The sequence below is a fragment of the Chanos chanos genome, chromosome 1 (assembly GCF_902362185.1).
Source record: "Chanos chanos chromosome 1, fChaCha1.1, whole genome shotgun sequence".
Taxonomy (NCBI): Eukaryota; Metazoa; Chordata; class Actinopteri; order Gonorynchiformes; family Chanidae; genus Chanos; species Chanos chanos.
This window is the reverse complement of record NC_044495.1, coordinates 53,501,294-53,522,464: the sequence shown is the minus strand read 5'-3', so window position 1 is coordinate 53,522,464 and position 21,171 is coordinate 53,501,294. Positions and strand designations below refer to the sequence as shown.

The 21,171-nt window shown below is 41.5% G+C and overlaps 2 protein-coding genes and 1 pseudogene across 2 annotated transcripts in view; all 3 read right to left on the bottom strand.

The window, feature by feature from the left end:
* Positions 1-1,280: 1,280 nt before the first annotated feature.
* Positions 1,281-1,996, bottom strand: LOC115804807 (double-strand-break repair protein rad21 homolog pseudogene; annotated as a pseudogene).
* Positions 1,997-3,343: 1,347 nt separating this feature from the next.
* On the bottom strand, positions 3,344-6,713 carry LOC115804796 (phosphatidylinositol 4-phosphate 5-kinase-like protein 1). The gene is given in 9 exon segments (XM_030765294.1): positions 3,344-3,755; positions 3,915-4,077; positions 4,199-4,311; positions 4,471-4,526; positions 4,651-4,685; positions 4,810-4,934; positions 5,262-5,416; positions 5,867-5,917; positions 6,543-6,713. Coding segments are annotated over 9 exon segments (1,281 nt in total).
* Positions 6,714-12,688: 5,975 nt separating this feature from the next.
* eeig1a (estrogen-induced osteoclastogenesis regulator 1a) overlaps positions 12,689-21,171 on the bottom strand; it is a 17,901-nt gene continuing 9,418 nt past the window's right edge. Inside the window, exons 2-11 of the mRNA XM_030781170.1 lie at positions 18,328-18,448; positions 18,008-18,037; positions 15,396-15,512; positions 15,212-15,258; positions 14,941-15,069; positions 14,484-14,614; positions 13,658-13,819; positions 13,191-13,340; positions 12,957-13,026; positions 12,689-12,763 (exon numbers count right to left, since the gene is read on the bottom strand). Coding sequence (XP_030637030.1) covers positions 12,718-12,763; positions 12,957-13,026; positions 13,191-13,340; positions 13,658-13,819; positions 14,484-14,614; positions 14,941-15,069; positions 15,212-15,258; positions 15,396-15,512; positions 18,008-18,037; positions 18,328-18,448 — 1,003 coding nt within the window. The 3' untranslated portion in view covers positions 12,689-12,717. The remainder of the gene's footprint in view (positions 12,764-12,956; positions 13,027-13,190; positions 13,341-13,657; positions 13,820-14,483; positions 14,615-14,940; positions 15,070-15,211; positions 15,259-15,395; positions 15,513-18,007; positions 18,038-18,327; positions 18,449-21,171) is intronic.

Below are 21,171 nucleotides of genomic sequence, written 5' to 3'. Positions count from 1 at the left end.
CTGTCATGGCTGACACGTCTCTTCAATGTTGCATAGAGGTCGGGGACAGTGCCTGTAGAGTGGCAGACGGGGGTTGTGGTTCCCATTTTTAAAAAGGGGGACCGGGGAGTGTGCTCCAATTATCGGGGTATTACACTTCTCGGACTCCCTGGGAAAGCTTTACTCCAGAGTGTTGGAAAGGAGACTCTGGCCGATTGTCAAACCTCGGATCCAGGTGGAGCAATGTGGATTCCGTCCTGGCTGCGGAACAGTGGACCAGCTCTTCACCCTTGCACGGATACTGGAAGGGTCGTGGGAGTTTGCCAATCTAGTCTACATGTGTTTTGTGGATCTGGAGTAAGCTTACAACTGTGTTCCCCTGGGATGTCTTGTGGGAGGTGCAGTGGGAGTATGGGGTGCCAGGTTCACTGCTGTGAGCCATTTGCTCCCTGTATAACAGCAATGAGAGCTGTGTCTGTACTCTTGGCACTAAGTCAAGCACGTTCCCAGTGGGTCTTGGACTCCACCAGGGCTGCACCTTGTCTCCAATTCTGTTAGCGATTGTCATGCACAGGATTTAAAGGCACAGTCGGTGGGGTGGAGGATGTCCAGTATGGTGACCTCAAGATTGTGTCTCTGCTCTTTGCAGATGATGTGGTTCTCTTGGCCTCGTCAAGCTCATCAATTACACAGACAATTGAAGAGATGGGAGCCAACATACACAATCAGTTGCAAGAGAAATCTAAAAACTTTGGGGTTTTTTCCTCACTTGCACTATACAAAAGCAGCAATATTAAGGACATCGCACAGCTGTTAATTTTTATTCATAGAGTAGATGGGACCAGTTCCTAGGAGCTTGCAGCACTACAAAGCCTCAAAGGCACGACTGGCATAGACATTTTTGACAAGGTCTGTCAAACCATTGGAGACTTGGGACTTGAGACCTGGGACTTCGCTGGGGAAGGTAGCAAGCATAACAATGGGCAGAGCACCAAGCATGGTTGGCTCTACAAGGGGACTAATCAGTCACATTAATAGGGAGATGGATGAGTGAGGACATGCACTACTTGCACTAAAATGATTGAATAAAATGATGATAATGGTTGGAATGCTTAAGAATTAGTTTCATTTTTTTTTTTACTTCTAGTTACCTCCCTATTATGGTTTATATACAACTTTGACAATGCGCCATGGCAATTTAAAATAAACCCAGTTAACAATGGTATATAAACAGATTGAAATATATCATTAGTTGGGTTAATATTCAACTGGAGTGGACCAGTTGTTGTCCACCGTACTATTTACTGTTGATGACATGCTGCAGCTATCCCACAGAGCCAGGCAGAGTAATCTGGCCCTCCTAAGAAAAGGTTAGGGGAACAGTGATCCATAGGATTGTCTCCAATGTTGTCCTTGTTCTGTTCATATTCCAGATGGTTGGATTTATCAGACATCTGACCACTTCCTGTCTCAGACTCCAGCAGCAAGTTGATGATGATGATGTCCACCTCAAACGCACTCTTCTCCCTCTTCATTTCTCTGTCATCCATCCCAAAATCAGGAAAGTCCTGCAGTAGACTGAGGTTTCCCACCTCCTCCTGCATGGTGATCTCCTCAGCACAAGATTGATTCAGAGTGAACTGCTGGGCAACACTGATGTCATCCAGGTCTGGGGGTGGCTGGTCTAAGTCACAGAACTCCTCCGGCAAGGTGATGGCATTGTAGGCAGCTTCACGATTCTTCTCTGGCAGGTCGACCACACCTGATTGAAATGCCATTTTTATCTTGGTGAAGGCTTCATTACAGTCTGTGAGCAGATATTTGGCTTTTCTGTGATAGATCCTGACCACACCCAGGAGCAAGTACACAATGCCATTTCGACCTTTAGAGTGATACTGATCTCCATGTTGCAATCAAGCACATGTGCCTTGGTCAACTTCTTATTGCAGTGGGCCACTAGTCAGATTTTGGGTTACAGCCCACATTTGCTGAGAGTGAAGTGGGCATAGAATGTCATCCCACTACTTTCTGAAAGCAAAGAGTGAAGCACTCCATATCTGTGTAAAACAGGTATACTCCATTCATATGGTTTTCTTTGGGGGATCATAATTAGTGCTTTGTGTAAATTCTATGCTCTGCAGATTACAATCTAGGTGTGCCATCTTGACAGACACACTTGACCAAGAGGGTAGCTATATCAGTATGACTCTAAGAGGGAAAACATAACAAGCATAAACACACAAACACCTTTCAATACACTACATCTGCTACAACAACTAACAAAACATAAGGACATTCAGCAAAGCATACTGGGTAATATAAACGCTAAGCGTAGTCTCTGTGTTACTAGGGGCTCACTGCTGTGCAGATCAGATGCTAGCTTGGTCACTACAGTATTGTTTCTTGTCCATGCGCTTCTGACTCTATAGATCAACCACTCCAACCAAACTGGAGTACTTAGAATTACTGCTCCCATTACAGAGACATTTTGGCAACTGAATTAGTAAAACCCAGCAACCAACAAAATGAAGGCATCCATTGCTCCTTTTCTTGGTGTGGCTGTCTGTAGCGAAACTTTGACCATTTCACAATCGGTGCCTTGTGACAGACATTTTAGCCTACAGATACAAACTGCAAATCCAAGGTGGTACACAATATCTGAAGAACACTTTTTATGTCCAGTGGTAAAACTTTTGAAAGAACATGTGTAAATCACATGTGTGATTTGTTTGTGAATTTAGTTTGTCGTGAATGGTGAAATTGTGTAACCTATATCATAATAACATAACAGTAACACTCCAAAGCCACTACTGCAATGAGTGTGAAATAATGACCTCCTGAAAAATCAAGACAATATTATACATTTGCTTTTTTAGTGTAACTTCAAAATTATATATATAGGTATATGTATGTATATGTATATGTATGTGTGTATATATAAATATATATAGTTCTCTCAGAAAGCGTATAGTACTGAACAGATATGTTAAGTTGATCTGGCTTCATATTTTTATTGTGAATTTACTCAGCTAAGTATTTTCAACATGAATGTGTCAAATCTAAAGGCTCAAAAAAGCTGTTACTACATTGCTTTTATTGGAGAAACCAAACCAATAATGTTAATAATATCATTAGAATATAGCTAGCATTGTCCTTTGGTATTTAACATAGAACTACATGGAGAACCCCAAATGATATTCCTCATTTATTTACAAGCACACATGAAATATTTCTGCTTTAACAGACTAGACTGTGTGTTTCTACATAGTTAAGAGCTTAAGAGTTCATTATTACTGCATAAATGGCATAAATATACAAACTGACTCTCTCTTTCTCTCTATGGCTGCTTTAAAAGAAGCTAGCTTTACTGTATGTGAGCTTGTACCCACTGGTAGAATCTGAGAGAATAAGACGGTGGACTGACAGTGGAAAAAGCCCTGCTGGGGTATCGTATCCTCTTCAACAAGTTTTCTACTCTCTTCTTGAATCCATACACAGTAAAAATGTCTACAATTCCCACAAAATAACGCAACTGTGGGCCATCAATCACATGCACTGGGTTTTTGCAGTCTGGCAATAATCTACGATTCTGGACCTGGATCTCTAGCAATTCTATGGACTGTTTTCTGTAGTTTTTGTGTAGATGACTTTCATCTCCATGGTGCTCCGGTGTGTTTTTGGAAAAATCTGGCTCTGGCAAGGCAGGGTCTTCCTCCGATACAGCTTCTGGAACAGTTGGAGGACCTTCGTGTGTTGGTGATTCTTGAGCCACAGACCTGAGAGTTAGACACCGGCTTGATCAGAAAAAATGCAACACAACCAAGTACTTCAATGGTTTAAAAAAATGGCCTTGTTTCTAAAGAGTGACCAGTGTCACCACTATGACAACAAAAAGCATCATATGTTCTCAACTTTCCTTTTAAGTGACTACCTACATTGCTGTTCGGACAACAAGAGTAGCCAAGTCACGGTTCTGGTCAACTTCGTCCTGGTGTAGATGCTGATAGGCCACCAGCAGACTGTAATCTTACACGTTCAGAGAGCGCAGAAACTCTGTGTCAAGCTGTACCTGATGCATGAACCAGGAACACTGCTCCCCTGCCAACACGATCACACCACAGCTTTACATTAAGAGTCAGTTCAATGTGAATCTGTGGAGTCTTTGACTGGTTATACAGTCTTTGTCACATGATGGCATCATAATCAGCTACAGCCTTACCAAGAGTAATGTGCTGTCCCTCAAAGTTCATATCTTTCAAAACTACAATTGCTTGCTTTCTCTTGGGGGTGGGGTTTGTCCATCTGCCCACTTCACAGCCTTTGATGTCATATCTGTCATTGACATGACATATCAGTCAGATAAACAGACATGGAAGAATCACAACCACTAAATTACAAAGTAAAAATAACATCATCTGTAAGAAAGTTCATAAATGAATGGGATCCCTGAAGCAGTGATGAGCTAACTAGTAGCCTGTGTATAGCATTCACCTGGCCTCAATTCTCTCATCAGGATAGAACACGCTCTGCATCACGATGAAGTATTTCTGACAAACAATTAAAGACCAGCATAATTATAACCAAAGATCACCAACCATGTTGGACGAATGGTAATTATATCTTAATAATAATAGGGATGATAACAATAATGTAATGTTTCTAATGACTCACGTTTAGATCACCAGGGATAATGATCTGATGAACTCCTGTAATAAGACAATGAACATAATTAAAAAATTATGATATCTCAAACTGTAATTATGTTTATATGATATTTTGGTATGTTACAGTGTTGACTTCATAAACGTATCTTTACAAATGTTCTCTCACCCAGGAATTTGACCAAAAGAGAATGAGGATATTTCTCCAGATGATCCACGTACACTCCCAAGTTGGACAAGAGAAACTCTACCTCTCTTTTACTTTGTGTTTTAAGGAAGAATCTCTTGTCATTTCTGTTGAAAGCAGTGAGCATATTCAAAGACTGATACAGAAAACCATTAGAGCAGATCACAAAAAGGCCAGGCTAATGTAAACAATATATGGTCAATGATATTAATGACAATTAACAGAATATTCAGTAGTCTTTAGCTAGTTTAATCTTCATATCAAAATCTGGCACATAATTTTTAAAAAATATTGGTACACAGGTCCAAAAAGCGCTGCTTGATTATTACTGATACAGTTATAGTTTAACTCCAACTCAATTTTTCAGCCTTAAGACGTCATTGGGTGTGTGTAAGAACATTGCTCGCTTCATAGAGACAGGTAACCGATCTCACGTGAGGAAGAAGTCGGCCTTGCTCTTTGAGTTGCTGATGAACTGCAGGTAGGGCCCAGCTGAGGCCAGAGAGACCTGGTACTCCTGCTCCGTCATGCCCAGGGAATGGCGCAGGTTGGCAAACACGGGCCCGGCAAACGTCCGCATCTCAAAACCCTGCACGCCCAGCGGGAGTGGAGGATGTGAGGGGGGGGGGGGGGAAACAGAGTTATAGATCAAGAAAGGATGCAAATGAATGAGGGAGTGGGGCTCAGAACAAAGTGAATGAGTAAAGGAAGCAGTAAGGGCTGATTTAAGATATTGGCAGTAACGGAACGCAAAGTGAGAAAGCCAAAGGAGAGGTAAGCTGGAGGAATCAGAGAACCATTGGATGAGGGAAAGAAAAGCTGAAGTGGGCTATTTTATGAATCACGTTAAATTTTATGTGTACTATTTTTCAGCCTTTTCATAATTCATCATTTACCCTGGTCATTTTTTAAGTAATATTAACGCAATATACTGGTATTTTTATATTCACCAGGGGTGAATTACACAGACAACGTGATTTAATTTAACCAGTGTGAACCTGCTGTGGTGAAAAAAAAAAACGTTATGATTGGCCCATACCTCATGGATATCTGTCTCCTCTCTAGTGAAGTCATCAGGTGATAGTTCATCCTCAAGAGAGAGAGGGAATATTATTTCATTATACCAAGACGTCTGTCAAATCCCCTAATGAAGCAAATTTCTCGCCAGAATGAAAAACATTTTAAGGCTCTCCAGCTGATTCAAGTAGGTATCATGTTACATCACAGTTTAGTCTATTACAGAGTTTGCCTACGATACTTATTGTACAATATCATATTTGATTAAGTTCCAAGTAATTTAGTTTATTGACAATGAGAGAAGCAAAGTATGAATATTTGAGTTTCAGTTTCGTTTCACTATATCGTCATTATGGCAAAATGTTTCTGACAAAATGAATGTGCTGAACAATTTAATAAAAACAAAAGACTCAGATTTGATATAGTGCTTGAAATATGAATCGTGAGGAGCAGAGTAAGCAGAAATCTTGCTAATATAAACTCCTGCGACACTACTTCTGCAGTATTAACTGACACCTTGGTAAAATATGAAATGGAAAGCAAAGGAATGCATATAAACACACACACACACACACAGAATGGCAGTCTTCCGAGTTTTCTGAGTGCATGTGATGCGTGGTGTGGTGTGTGTGAGAGGATGAGGCTGGACAGTAGCAGGTACTAAGGGGTGTATAATGTGAATACAAGTAATGTCTCACTGGTGCTGGTTTGTCTATGCTGGACTGCAGAGCAGCAGAAAGTCCCTCTTTTATTTTGCACGTGAGGCTGTAGAACTCGTGTCCTTCATCAATCTCAAATACACCTTTCAGTCTCCAGCGTCTTCTTAAACGGGCCCACCAGCGCCGCCTAGAGTTGTTGAATGTCGCCATCTGACAGAAAATGCAATATTGTATCATCGAAAGTAAGAGACATCTGTGTGCGATGAACTTTCGAGGAATTTAACTTTTTCGATGTTTACAAAACCTGCGAGATAAGGCTTTCAAAATTTAAGCGTAGAGGGAGTTTAATGAGACAGTTACGTACGTTACTCTTTACTCAAAGATAAGAGTAACTTATAAACCATCCACCCCCGAGACTGAATATACCACACACCTTCACAGGACACTGTAAAGCACGCTGGAAGCACACCTTATGGACACGATAGGAATTGAAAATCTGTTCACAAAGTGATTATTCAGGCCCACTCAAAACTGATTAACAGAAGTAATAGTACTTACATCGTCTGGCTGTAACTCTGGAAATAATGTGGCCTTGAAGCGTCAAAAACGTGGACAGCTTTACAAATGCACACACGGGACAGGCTTCTCATTTAAACTAATGGGCGTCTACCACATACATCATACTCAACTGCCGCATTCCAAAAACACGTTGGACAGGAATCCTTAAGGTGTGTCTCACGTTAAAAAGAATGGGCGTAGATACAAACTTTCATTTATATTCATTCACTGAAATATGTACATATTTACTGACTTATAATAAGTGAATGTCACATTTTATTATGTCTAGTCATCTTTGCTTTGCTTGTATCATTTCTGATATAAGTAACTGAGGAAGCAAATGACTATGATAAACGTTTTCTTCTTTTTTTTCTGCACTGTATGTTTTTGACAAGCAATATCCTTAAAATCAAAGTCGCCCTTATGAAATGGCAATAATAATGGCATCAGTTCAATCAAGTAAGTAAGTTATACACCAAATATTGTAGACATTAAAATTGAAACATTACTTCTACCGTTATATTTGAATATCAGCCCGTACGTTTTGTTATGGATAGACTAGTGCCTTATAGTTTACCCAACTTAAGTTTTGTAATGCTATTTGGACCGTTAGGAATCTGACAGTCGGTCAAACAACATTTAACAGTGGCGTGTGGCTATCACTCTGCTGTTAATTGAATTCTGTCAGTCACACCAGACAAACGTTGCCTTTTAGTCCGGTAACATGAAGCTTCTTAATCCTCTTATAATTTTTTACATGACTTTTAGGATTGTTTCGGGGTCTCCATCACCAGAATATCTGCCCTCTCAATATTCGGTGGCGGCTAAGAAGAGCGGGTGCATTAAGGTAAATCGTTGCAAATGTATCATGCGAGATGGAAGCGGAGTCATTGATCTCGTACCGTTGGGAGACTCGGAGGGGTTCCTGGCGCGTCTCAAACCAGTGTCGTCCGACGACGCGCCTGTCAACACGGAGGTGCTCGTCTCCTTCAATCCGTGTCAACCTTTCTCAGAGCCCGATGACTTTGCCGGGACAGACTGCACGGATGTTGCTTCCTGCCTGATTGTTAGGTACATTCACTGTATATATCCTTAAATAAACTATCCATGTTTCCATTCGTCGTCATCTGCCAGTATGGTTTTTCTTTAAGAAGAAAAGTATTGACCAAACGTATGTGTCGCAGGTATCGTAAGAACAAGAGATACATAAGCCGCTATTTAAACTATGGAAGACATGTAGGCAACGAATTCCACTACAATGACAGCACGAAGACACTGTCTGTCTCCTATTGGGGTGAGTATGCGTGTAAGATACATGTCCTGCAAAGTTCTAATGATACTGAGAAAAACATAAAATGTGTAATGTGAATCTGAATTCTTTACAAGCAGCACTTTAAGTGACAATTCTAAGAGGTTTTAATGTCATCTTACATAGCCTCATAATATGGGATTTCACGCTAATGGACTTTTACAGAGTTTATTACATTTGAAATAGCGACTAACTGGACTTTCACTGGCATATATTAAAGCAGTTGATCCGCATTTAGCCCTAATTATAGAATACGCACCGTGACTCACTACTTCATATTTGTAACTGTATGGGTAAGGGGAATGATGATCAAATGTCCATGGTCTGTCCCTCTTCCAGTGTACAGCAACACTGAGCCCCACACTGTTGTGCACTACCACTGTAGTCCCAACAGCTCAGTGTCCTACAGTCAGACTTTCCTGGGAGATGTGCCCTTACAGATCTGGGTGGAGAACCCATGTGTTTGCCCCAACGCCTGTGCTCTGGCGGACGTGGGCCCCGGCACCATCGTCCTCATCCTCCTCTGCCTCAGCGCCACGGCGTACTTCATTTTTGGTGAATTTTTCACCGTAGTTGTAACACTAACTCCAAATTCTCTTAAAATCCTAAGAGTTTAGGATATTAAAAAAAAAAAAAAGCAGAATAACGGAGAATGAAGCATATAGAAATGTCTTTTTTTTTTTTTTTTATAAGACGGCTTGAAAAAAGCTGAAACGACATGTTCCGTATATTTGGTGACTTGAAGTGCTTTTTGTTGCCTCCCCTAACATGCTCAGTTGTTCGTGACTCTCCTGTCTTCTAGGCTCCTGTGCCTTACGCTCCTTCAGGACGAGCAGTGGTGTTCAGATCGCTCCAGAGGACAGCGTGTGGTGTATGCTCTGTTACCTCTTCACTGACCGACCTGCCTCGAAGAGGAAGAGACACTACTCACTTAGGGATGACACACTGTAAACCGCGTGAGAGAAGGAAAGAAGAGAAAGGAATTTTCTCTCACACAGCGGTAGGTTGAGGTAGTGAAGAAATGTTTAAGCAGTAAACTGACTTAAAATAGACGCTTTTGTAGGATGCAGCGCTGAGGAACAGGCTTGACCTGAACAGATGGCCTCCATGCTGGTAACTGTGCAAGTCTTTGGCTAGAAACAATGCTGTTTTATCTCATATTCAGTCAAGCGACTGACATATAAAACATAATATAAAATATAATGCTTTGTTGTTATGTGCAATGTAAATATATTGACTAATGTGACGTGAAAGGGTTAAATATGTGTGCCCATACGTATTTCATAAATAATACATGTTGTGTAATGGATGTTTTTGTTTGTTGGTTTGTTTGTTTCAGGTTTTTGCAGGCTCAATGAGACACTGAGATTAGTTGAGCTTTATGGGTGTGTTACTCACCAACTGGTGTGGAATATTTAGCACTTAGTCCCACAGAATAAAACTTTTGCATCAGGACTATGCAATCAGTGACAAAACAGACACATAAAAGAGGAAGAAAAAAAAATCAGAAATGGAGCAGCTAGATCTTTTATTTCTTTTATTGATTAAAAGCACATTTTTAGAGTCACAAAAATAGTCAGCTACATAAAATACATGTGAATTTTATTAAAACGATAGATATCTTTACTCTTTAAATTATATAGCTACATTGTTAAAACAGCTTGTGGAGAGGTTAGCTTATGTGAAAGAGTCATGAGGGTTTTGTGCATAAGCCTCTAACTCTTAACAGACGGAGGTTACAACAGAAAATGGCTAAAGAGTTGTGTGTGACGGACCGTCGTAATGAACATCATATCACCTGAGCGGTCACAGAAAAACCCTGAAATGATTTCCACCACCACCACCCCCCCCCACCACCAGGCATCCGATTACAGCCAGACAGCCAGACAGCCAAGCAGAACAGACCCTCAGTCCAAAACGTTATACTTTGAAATTTGACCAAATCATTATAGTTAGAATCAGCCCTGTGAGACTTCACAGGGAGAGAGCATTCCAGTTCTACCTTGACTTCAGTGTATGCTGAATTTTATTCACTGTCCCTTTTTTTTTTTTATTATTCCACACACCCAGGCAGTGACTGGAAAAAATACATTACGTGACTTATACAAGTTGGTCCAATCACATTAGACCCTACCGAAAGAGATTTAATGGTGAGATTTGTAGCAAAGACGTGTGAATGAAAAATCTGGCAAATTTAGGTGAGAGGTCAGTCAGTTATTATGGAGACTTGGGCTGTGGACATTGAACATGTCTAATTGGAGGCATGTCGCGATACCTGGTGGAGGTTGCAAGTTTGCAAATGAAACTCTGTAGTGTGAAACAGAAGTGTCAAAGGACCACTCAAAGCATTCAGTCCAAAACAGCAGAACCACACACAGTGAGGCAAATCACAGCTTCAAATTATAACAGAGGAATTTAAGAGGCACTATAGTGTCAATACACAAACATGTAACCATTTTACTGTTGTAAAATATGTAGCAAAATAAAAAGGCACTTTTTTATTTACTGCCTTCATATAGTTGAGAATATCAAATTGGGGCCAAAAAACAAAAAACAATGACCAGCCAGCTGGTTTATCTAAAGAAAATGACAAAATTTGGACTAAAATAACAGTACGTCTACCGTGAAAAAAAACAAACATAAAATAAACACGTCTGCTTTCACTTGTTTACGTATTCACATTGTACAGGTAAATGCACCGATACAGTGTGTGATAAACTCTAACCGATGAGCAGAAGCAAAGTCTGTGTTGCATGATCAGAAGTACTGAGCTGAAAAACCTAGCCATCATGGCATCTTTAATGGATTAATGCCAAACTGCACCAAGCTGCTGAAAAGCCTTTAAACCTACACGTCATTCTGAGGAACAAAACCTAGTGCATTACATGCCTGAAATGTGTGCAACGGTTGTAAAATATGATACGTTTTATTTAGTTACCGTACAGTAGAGCACGTTAAAAAAAGAATGATTTTTAGTCATAAAGTGCCAAACAAAAAGAACTCATTTTATCCCTCAAATGTATTTATACAGACTCCGAGTGCTAAAGACCTGCGTGTAACCTAAGGACTAAAATCAATATGGCACAAAGCAGGGAAGTCAGTCATTACCACCAGACAAAATAAACTTGTGATGAATTACAAAACCTTTGAGTAAAAACAGTGTGTCAAAACTTGATGTTTTTTAAACTAATCCAATAACTCAAAATGACTTACATGTCAGTAAGAGTCAGGGGTTGTTTCCTTTTCTAGAGAAAGTAAAGCCCAGAAGCAAACAATTACAGAATACAGACAAACCAAACGAAAAAAAAAAAAAAAAAAAAAACATTCCCAGAGTGCTTATTTGGGATCCGTTTTTTTTAAAACTTGTCGACACCCAATAAACAACGCCCCTTGTCTTTCTCTTCTCTCCCAGTAACCAGACCAGCTGGCACACACACACACACACACACACACACACACATACACACATACACACACGCCCAACACTGTAACACCAAAATACACTCTGATTACACTCTGTTACTTGTCCACAAATGGAAATAGACCCGCTTATGATGTTGACCTTAAAAAGCGACAGAAAAGACAGATATTGCCTTTCACAGAAAAACATGAACACGTAGTGTAAACGAAAGATTGGGAGTGTTAAGAGGAAGTCACCGTAATCTTTTTGTAGTTTGGAGAATGGCTTGAGAAAGAGGTAAGGAAAGTTTAAGTCAAGTCTGCTAAGAAGGTCTACCTGTCTCACAGACAGCACCACGGTAACAAGACAAAAACAAAGGTTTTCACTACAGTCTGTGCTCACTGTCTCTTCAGTTTTGGTCACTTTTCAAAGTAGTGTCTTCACATGACATAGAAAAAAAATGTCGATCAGTTCACCACCGTAACCACAGCATACAAAACTTGTATGAAAAGATCCGGCGAGGACGTTTATGAACAGCGACACACCGACCGGGTGAAAACCACACCAGCGAGGTCTAGCTTCATCAGATCTGGCCCTGGAAATCTAAAGTTGTGTACATTTTTTTAACTTCAGCCCTAAATTTAGTGCGTGCGCTCTCTTAAGAGAATCAGAGGCCTGAATCATAGCGTTTGGTTTATTTGAATACCAGCAGGAATTTTTACCTCCAGGTCCAGACATGGAGAAGTCTCAGTTAGGTTTTGGCACCAAAGGATTTAAATTGTGATAGTGTCTTCGTAGTGGTACTATACCTTCGATGTTTAGTAAAATAAACAAACAGGAAAAAAAAAACATAGAGTCTATAGGTTTAACTTCTACGAACTCATCTGTCTTCAGCTCTCCAGGGATAAAGGGGAACACAAAGGTAGACACTTAGAACCGCCAGGGTTCTAATGGCTCTCGATCACCACGGGCTCATACACACCAGCAGACACCCTGGAAACAAGCAGGATAGTGCAGCTAATACATGAATTTGTTTTTGTGTATGCGTGTGTATTCATATGTGTATTCATTGCGTTGAGGTCAATCAACGGTCAAAAGAAAGTGAATTTGACTGTGCCATGTATTAAAATGGAGTGCACTTTCGTGAAAATGTCTGAGTACAGTGAGTACAGTTTAGTGGCCCCACCTGTTTCCTAGTTGAATTCCACTCAGTGCAGTTGTTCCATCTCTACTGACAAACAGTCTCAGATTGCTATCTATAACACAGACAGTGAGAGATGGACAAAAATAGACAGAGAAAAGAGAAAAAGAGATTCAAATCTTCTAAAAATAAAGTGCATTTTCACCTGTAATAAATAGTAAAAAAAAATAAAAAAAAACCCTGTCATTAAGTCAGTATTACTTTGTATTTGCTAGTCACCTTCATTGTTACTGATGTCGGCAAAGTTCTGACTCTGAACAATCTTCTCCACAATATCGTCTGCATCCATTCGTGTATCGTTCACCCAGGTTGGGTGACTCTCCACTGAGTCCTGCTTTCTCCTGAAGGACACAGAGAGAAAATTCATAACTGACAACACAAGACACACACACACACACAAAAAAAGCACTTTGTCAAAGTCGTCTCCTCAAATCCATCAGTACAATGACTTGTATTGTATTGATTAGTGGAGTCCAAAGGCTGTGCTCAACAGAGCAAAAAGGGACAAGCAGTGCTGCATTATGGGTCCTGTCTTACTGACTATACCCTGTGTGTCTAAGGGACCTGAGTATTAACTCTGCTGCCACTGCTGGCTTATTCTGAGTTCGGGTGCTTTTGTCAGGGACACCCCTGAGGTGTGTTTGGGTTTAGCGCGCTGACCTGAGGGGCCTGTTGGAGGGCAGGACAGGGGCGCGGTGGACGAGGGGGTCTCTCTGAGCGGATCTCCCCCTCTGAGGGAGCATCTGTGCTCAGACTGAAACCTCCCGATGCACTGCTGCCCGTGGAGGTGTTTCTGCGGTGAGTAAGATCAGAGAGGCTGGAGGAGCAGGAGTGTTCAGTACTGTAGCCTGTGACACACACACACACACACACACACACACACACAGACACACGCACGCACGCAGACACACACACACACAGACACACAGACACGCACGCGCGCACGCGCGCACGCACAGACACAGACACACAGACACACACGCACGCACGCAGACACACACACACACAGACACGCACGCAGACACACACACACACAGACACACACACGCACACAGACACACAAACACGCACACACAGACACACACACGCACACACGCGCACACAGACACGCACACACAGACACACACACACGCAGAGTTAATACAAAACACCCTCCCAGATGTAGACACAGAATTAAATACAGACATAAACAAAAAATATACATTGAATATCTGTTTTGTCACACGCTGATAAACTCGACTGTTTGTTGACAGAGCGTGTTAAATAAGCATTCCCACACAATAACGTTATCTTCAGACCAGCAAGATAGAGCGGGACGGAGAAAAGCTAAGACAGGAAGCTATAGGGTGGCTTCCTCAATCCGTCACCAGGGGTAACACAGTACGGGCACAAACATGGAATTCTATATCATCCCTTTTTCCTGTGTCAAGACAGGCAAAGGTAAACAAACTGTTTCTCAAGAACACACACGCATGCACAAACACACACACACACCCACACACACACACAAACCTGACAGTTTGCTCTGCTGGCTAGCATAGCTGGAGTTTCGCGAGTGTCCAGTACGGAAAGATTCGTCTGGGCTGGACTGGCTCTGATCACCCTCCTCTGACAGTCCTGTAGAGCATAATATAACATTTACTCTTCATGGAGAGAGACATTTTACAGTGATGTGGTTTAACCAAAAGCAACCTAAAAATATAGTGCACTAAAACTCTACCGCGTATGGCATTTGACAATGCAAAATAAAAATATATGACCTTTTGTTTTCAATACCTTTATTCAAATGAAAACTAATAAATGTTAACAGAACTCATTACATCGTGTCATATTGTAACAGAAATGCGGTGCTACAAGCATAAATATAACCAAATGCGAAAAGATTTCTGAACGTGTCCAACGATAGAACTAAGGAGTTTAAGTGAATGAACATGAGATACGGCTTGTTGGGTGTCACACTAACCAGAGCTCAGGATGGAGGCTCGGGGTTTTCGTCAGACGGGGTACAGTGACTTCAGCAGTGCCTTCTCCTTTACAGTCCAGCTGCAGGGAGTGGTCCCGACCAGGCACGGATATGGACTTGGCAGTACTCGGGGGGCTGTGGAGGACACATTCATTCCATTTCCAAAGCCTTATGTCCACATAAAGAGCTTCACTGCACTTGATGTAGCAGGTTTCCTCATTTACCAGCAGAGGGCGCCAAAGCTTAACACTCTCAGCAAAAAATGGCACATACTCACGTTTTAAAACATGGATCTCCAGAGAGAAGGGTCATTCCAATGGTCACCTAGTCGAAACAAGGCAAAGAAATATCGAGTGAGCGTGAGGGCGTTGATAAGGTCAAAGCAATGAACCGTGCCAACGGTCCATTTCAAAAGAAATCACATGCCTGACACTGGTTATGAGGGAGTTGTGACCTCTAACCTTCAGAATGGAGTTGTCCTGTCGCGTGTTCTTGGTGTCGTAACCCTCCAGTAGACAGCATCTTGCCGTGGAGCCTGAGCCAGCAAACTCCGCCATGTTCAGATCAGCAAAGCCCAGCTAAGGATCAAACAAAGCACACGCAGAGAATGGGAATGAACAGAGAGCTGATAGCAGCTGGCTTTAAGATATATGAAATTTTCACACAAATATATCTATATCTATATCGAGGCAGACAGACAGTTAGACAGACAGTTAGACAGACAGTTAGACAGACAGTTAGACAGACAGTTAGACAGATAGATAGATAGATAGATAGATAAACAGACAGATAGAGAGATAGACAGACAGACAGACAGACAGACAGACAGACAGACAGATAGACAGATAGATAGATAGATAGATAGATAGATAGATAGATAGATAGATAGATAGATAGACAGATAGACAGATAGTTAGACAGATAGTTAGACAGATAGATAAGAGCTGATAAATGGCAGGAAAGGAGGTTTTTTAAAGCCCAGACTAACTGTAAATGCTTATGGGTTTTTAAGACAGTTTCATGTGACAGATGTTTGACAGCTCGAATGGCCTTCACATAACAAACTTTCAAATTTCCTCTGATTTCCTCTTATGGAGAGAACATGACAGTAAGGGACTGACAGTTCTTAGCCTGTGATAAAAAGCAGCCAAACCCATTTTTTAAAGGCCACCGTCAAAATGACACACGGATTCAGAGATCATACAACAGACGGCTGAACTGCGGACACGTTATTGATTTGAAGAGATGATTTAGTGAGAGTTTGACACAAGAACACGGTCAGGAACGGTCAATCCTCTCTCCGCTTCGCTGACTCGACGGAACACGTTCTTCCTCCCGGACGCTGTGACTAATAACCCTCTCCGAAAAAAACCCCCGACATCCTCTCCTACCTCGTGCAAGACTGTTGAGGTGTTGTTTCCTGTTTGAAAGTGTATTATGAACTCTCCAGTGTTGTGAGGGACTTGTCTTGGAACAACGGTACTCCCGAGATAAGCTTTTCCACAAGATTTTTTAAACAAATTCCCTGTAGACTCTCACAGGCCAAGCAACACGCTGGAATAAGACAGGTCTGTATTTCATTTAAAAAAAATCTTATTAAACACTTACTAAGTCACTAAAACACTTCTGGGCAAAAAGACTACACAGGATCAAGTCACTGAAAAACAGTGAGTTTCTTAACATTTTGTAAAAAAAAACAAAAAAACTAATGGCTTTGTCTACCAAACCATGTCACAATGTAGGACTGGTACTAAGGTCCAGTTTTTACCCATAACATGCACATTTTAAGACCACAGGGAGAGTTTGACTCGAAGACAGTTAAGGAAAGACTGGGTATTTTACACCCCAGACTTCACGCATTCCAAACATCTTCCAACCGGCACTCTTATCACATTCACACCACGGAACACATGCTTGCAAAAAAAAAACAAAAAAAACAAACACCGAACAATTTACATTCCTCTAATCTGAAACCTGCTGTTATTCACACACTCAGGTCAAGGTATTTACCCCTAAATATAATACTAGCAAATATAACACAAAAAAAAATCAGCTAAAAGTGGTTAGGATTAGAAGGAAAAGCATTTTGTTCAAGTTCAACTGCACATTTACATCAAAGGGTTTTTTTTTTTTTTTCTTATTTTTACTTGTCTCCACTGATACAGATTTGCTCATATTTCCTGTTGACCTCTCAATTATTCTGCTGCGTCTTGGACTTACCCTGTCGGCAACTCCCCATCCTACGCTTCCCGCACCTACTGTTACTTCCGGATCCGCAATTATTTAAGGAAGCAGTCTCCCAAGGAGTGATGGTATACTTAGCTTAAGGAAATCCAAATTTAGAGGACTGAGAAAACAATAGCAAAAGGTGCATTCACTGACTGAGAATGCGAGTAACGGTAAACTTTCCCCGTGTGTCAGAGGACGCCACAGCCCTTACATGTACCCTGCATTTAGATATTTTGTGTGACATGTTCCTGTGGGTTTATCTAAGGTGTTTTATGACATGTTAATGGATATTCTGATGTTCAGACGACACGGGTACTCTTCTGTTTGTTCAAAACCCCGTGACAGATCTACGAACTGCTGCAAACATGTTTGCGAAGGTGGCTTCGGGGAATTTGCTTTGGGTTTGTTTTTTTTTTTGCACGACTGTGAAGTGACACTCGTGCATTTACACTATGTCACTTCGCGACGTGGTGTTAACACACACAACTACCAGTCAGCACCAAAGAACCACACAAAGCCTGAATGAGTCTCCCCCCCCCTCCTTATCTACGGGCCTCATCCACGCGTTGAGCGTGCATGTTTAGGAGGTGTGAACGACGAAGCGAATATTCCTTAAAAGGTGACGGCGAACAGACGACACACAAAAAAAATTGTTTTTGTTGAAATTCATATACATTTCAGAACTGTTTAAGTACTGTTTATGTATCGTGAGACAGACACCCTGTTTATGTTATAGTTCCATTGACAGAGCTGTTGTGGTGTGTGTGTGTGTGTGTGTGTGTGTGTATGTGTAAGTGTGTGTGTGTGTGGGGGGAGGACGTGTTGGAAAAGATTTCACTCTTACCTTTGAGTATGCTTTTCCTCCTTTGAGTTCCTGTAATGAAAACAGGAAAAGAGAGAAGAGCTGAGGAGAAGGGGACCAATGGGCTGTAGAGTGTTAATATTTACCTCAACGCTAATCAACATCGCCGTACATTTCAAAGAACACTTTAAAAAAAACAAAAAACAAACATGTCCCGTGCACTTTTCCTGACGGCTCGGTTCAACCTGTCCTCCACTAAAGCTTGCATAACCTTCTTAACGGTGACATTTTCGTTTAGATAACCAAAGGACACGGTCGACATGACTGCGGAATTGGAAAAAAAAAAATTGCGGACGCCTTACCTTTCTCACGGACACGCGACAGATGCAGGTGTCTAGAACGCCCGTGGTGGGGTTGGCACTCATTTTACACACAAAGGAAAACCTCTTCTTCCAGCGGACGCAGTTCTCATGAACCTCTTCTCTGTGGAGGAAAAGGATGGAGAGAATCCATTTGAGAGACAAAGAAAAATTTTGTTTTGGAGAGAAATCCAACCAAATACAGTACAAAAAAAAAAAAGGCAAAACCTAAAAAAAAAAAAAAAAAAAGTTTATGATTGAGTTATGAAAGAACTACACAATCCTGACAGAGAACTGTGAGAACTACATTTACCAGCATCGTCACTATCCTTCTATGAGACTTCCATTCTCATGCTCAGCATTGTGCAAACACAGGAACGGCAAGAGAGCAGAGAATAGAGTCAATTCTTTAATTGTTTGTCTATCACTAATCATTGTCAATACACAACAACAAGTCTCTTTTCAGAGTTCTTTCCATAGACATCAGTCCTCCTGGTTACTGATGTCCAGATGGTTAGACAGAGCTAACCTGTTGCCAAGGAAACTGTGTAAAGTGTTTCAGGTTTTCAGTGCTTGGAGGCTACTCTGTCAATACAGTCCACTTTTAGACATCCTGAATGTTTAGACTGACCACAGATAAACCCACGCACGCACACACACGCACACACACACGCTCACACACACACACACACACACTCACTCACACACAAAGGAAGAATTTCTTATTAGTCATTTAGCTTCCATGGATATATCCCTTGACAAACACCAAGCCCTCCAGCAACAAACATTTTGTTTGGCTTTATTGCAAAAAGGCCAAAGTTAAAATGACCTTTTCATAGAAATAGAAGTAGACTTTTAAATGCTCACAATCTCAGGTTAAAATTAGCAGGATTAAAACAGATTAAATGAAAACTATTTCTTAGGAGCTTTGCACTGTATTTCCAAGTGTGCGCGTGTGTGTGCATTTTGTATGTGTGTGTGTGTGTGTGTGTGTGTGTGGCGATCATTAGGAAATACACTACATACATTTTGATCCCGGGGCAATCTGAAAAGAAAAGGCTGTGCTAGTTATACTGTGACATAATCTCTATGCACTAGCAGTGATACATGAGAATTTTATGGGAAAACCTAATTACCCATGAAAAGAGACGGTGAGGAGTGTCTGTTTCGTAACCTAATGAACAGGGACAAAGCAAGTGACCAGTTTTCCTGGGAGATGTAAACCTTTCTGTGGTAAATTTATAATCATGTTCTCCAACAAGCCTCTCTGTGGTAAATTAATAATCATTTTCTGGAACAGGGACAATCTGCTTTTGTACATCACATTGTGCAGAGTTCAGCATGACCCACAGATTATCTAATGTTAAGTTTTCTTAAGTACTGCTGACGCAAAAGTACACGGAGACAACACCTCAAGAATAACTCATAATGTTATTTAGTGCTGTTTTTGTTTTCTTTCTTGACAGAATGAGCACAGCGTGGCAACCTTGCTCTCTGTCTCCCTCTCTCTCTCTCTCTCTCTCTCTCTCTCTCTCTCTTTCACACACACACACACACACAAAAAGAAGGAGTGTGAGGCAACATTCAACAAGAAATGTGCAGCATTGAATATGCATGAGGGCTTGGCCATCTGCTATGCAAATACACTTCTATTAATACAGCAGAACAGACAGATCTACAGAACAGGCCCCTGTCAGACCAGGATAACCTACACACATACACACATAACACACACACACACAGACACACACAGGCCTTAAACACGCAAAGGTCAGACCAGGCATCATTAGTTTAACAGCACATTTCATTCACTTGTTATTGCCTAAGAAAACAACAATTAAATAAACTAAACAAGACACCAAATAAAAATCCAACTAACGCACTCCATTCGTCTCACAATGAGAATCTTTGGGGGGGGGAAAAATGGATATGTCTGGATATGAATGACATTAAACTTCATTTACTAATCTAATAAGTAACTGGGAACAAACTATTTTTGGAAACAGAGGCCAGTCCAGGTGCCACATTAGCATATTAGTGAGCGTGCCCGGGAACAGGATAGGAAGAACACAGAGTATTCGGGCACAACAGCGGCTCCATTGGTTTAGCCACAAAGAAGCAGCAGGTTCTCATTACAGAGACTGTAGACCTGCAGGGAGATTAAGCCATAACCCCTATTCACATTACAGACTGCCGTCTCTCAGACCTTTGGCAATCTATGGTATGGCCTGATGCCAAGAGGGGCATCTGTTCTCGATTCCAGCGGCACACACAGACCGTGCCACGCCGAGGAGGGGCGCAAGGCTATCGCTTCGCCGGACGGTTCCTGAAAAGTACGGAGCGACGTGGGGTACTTCTCCCGACGCACTGCTCTACTTATTTACAGGATCCATTTCAGTTGCACAAATGTATAGGAAGGCCCATTCAGAGCAAGAGAGAGAGAGAGAGAGAGACACACACAGAGGCAGAGGCAGAGACATTTTTGTCACATATTCACAAATATGCAGACTTCAGTATGAGATTTTGGGAAAATAAGCATGAAATACGTGACATTTTACAGATGCACACACACTTACACACACATTCACACAAGCAAACACACAAACATACCCATACACACACACACACACACACACAAGCCCCTGTTCTCACAAAGCAGAGGCTGTGTTGTCGGTACCATTCTCCCTGTTTGTATTATCAGACCTGTTTGAGCCTAATCGCCCTCCTCCTTCAGTCCCTCTACCCCCCACATTCTTCACCCACATTCCACGGCCCTGCACCGCTTTGTTGTATCGCCGTGGTAACACAAACGCCCTGTATCCGAGGTAACACTTATCCAAAGACAAG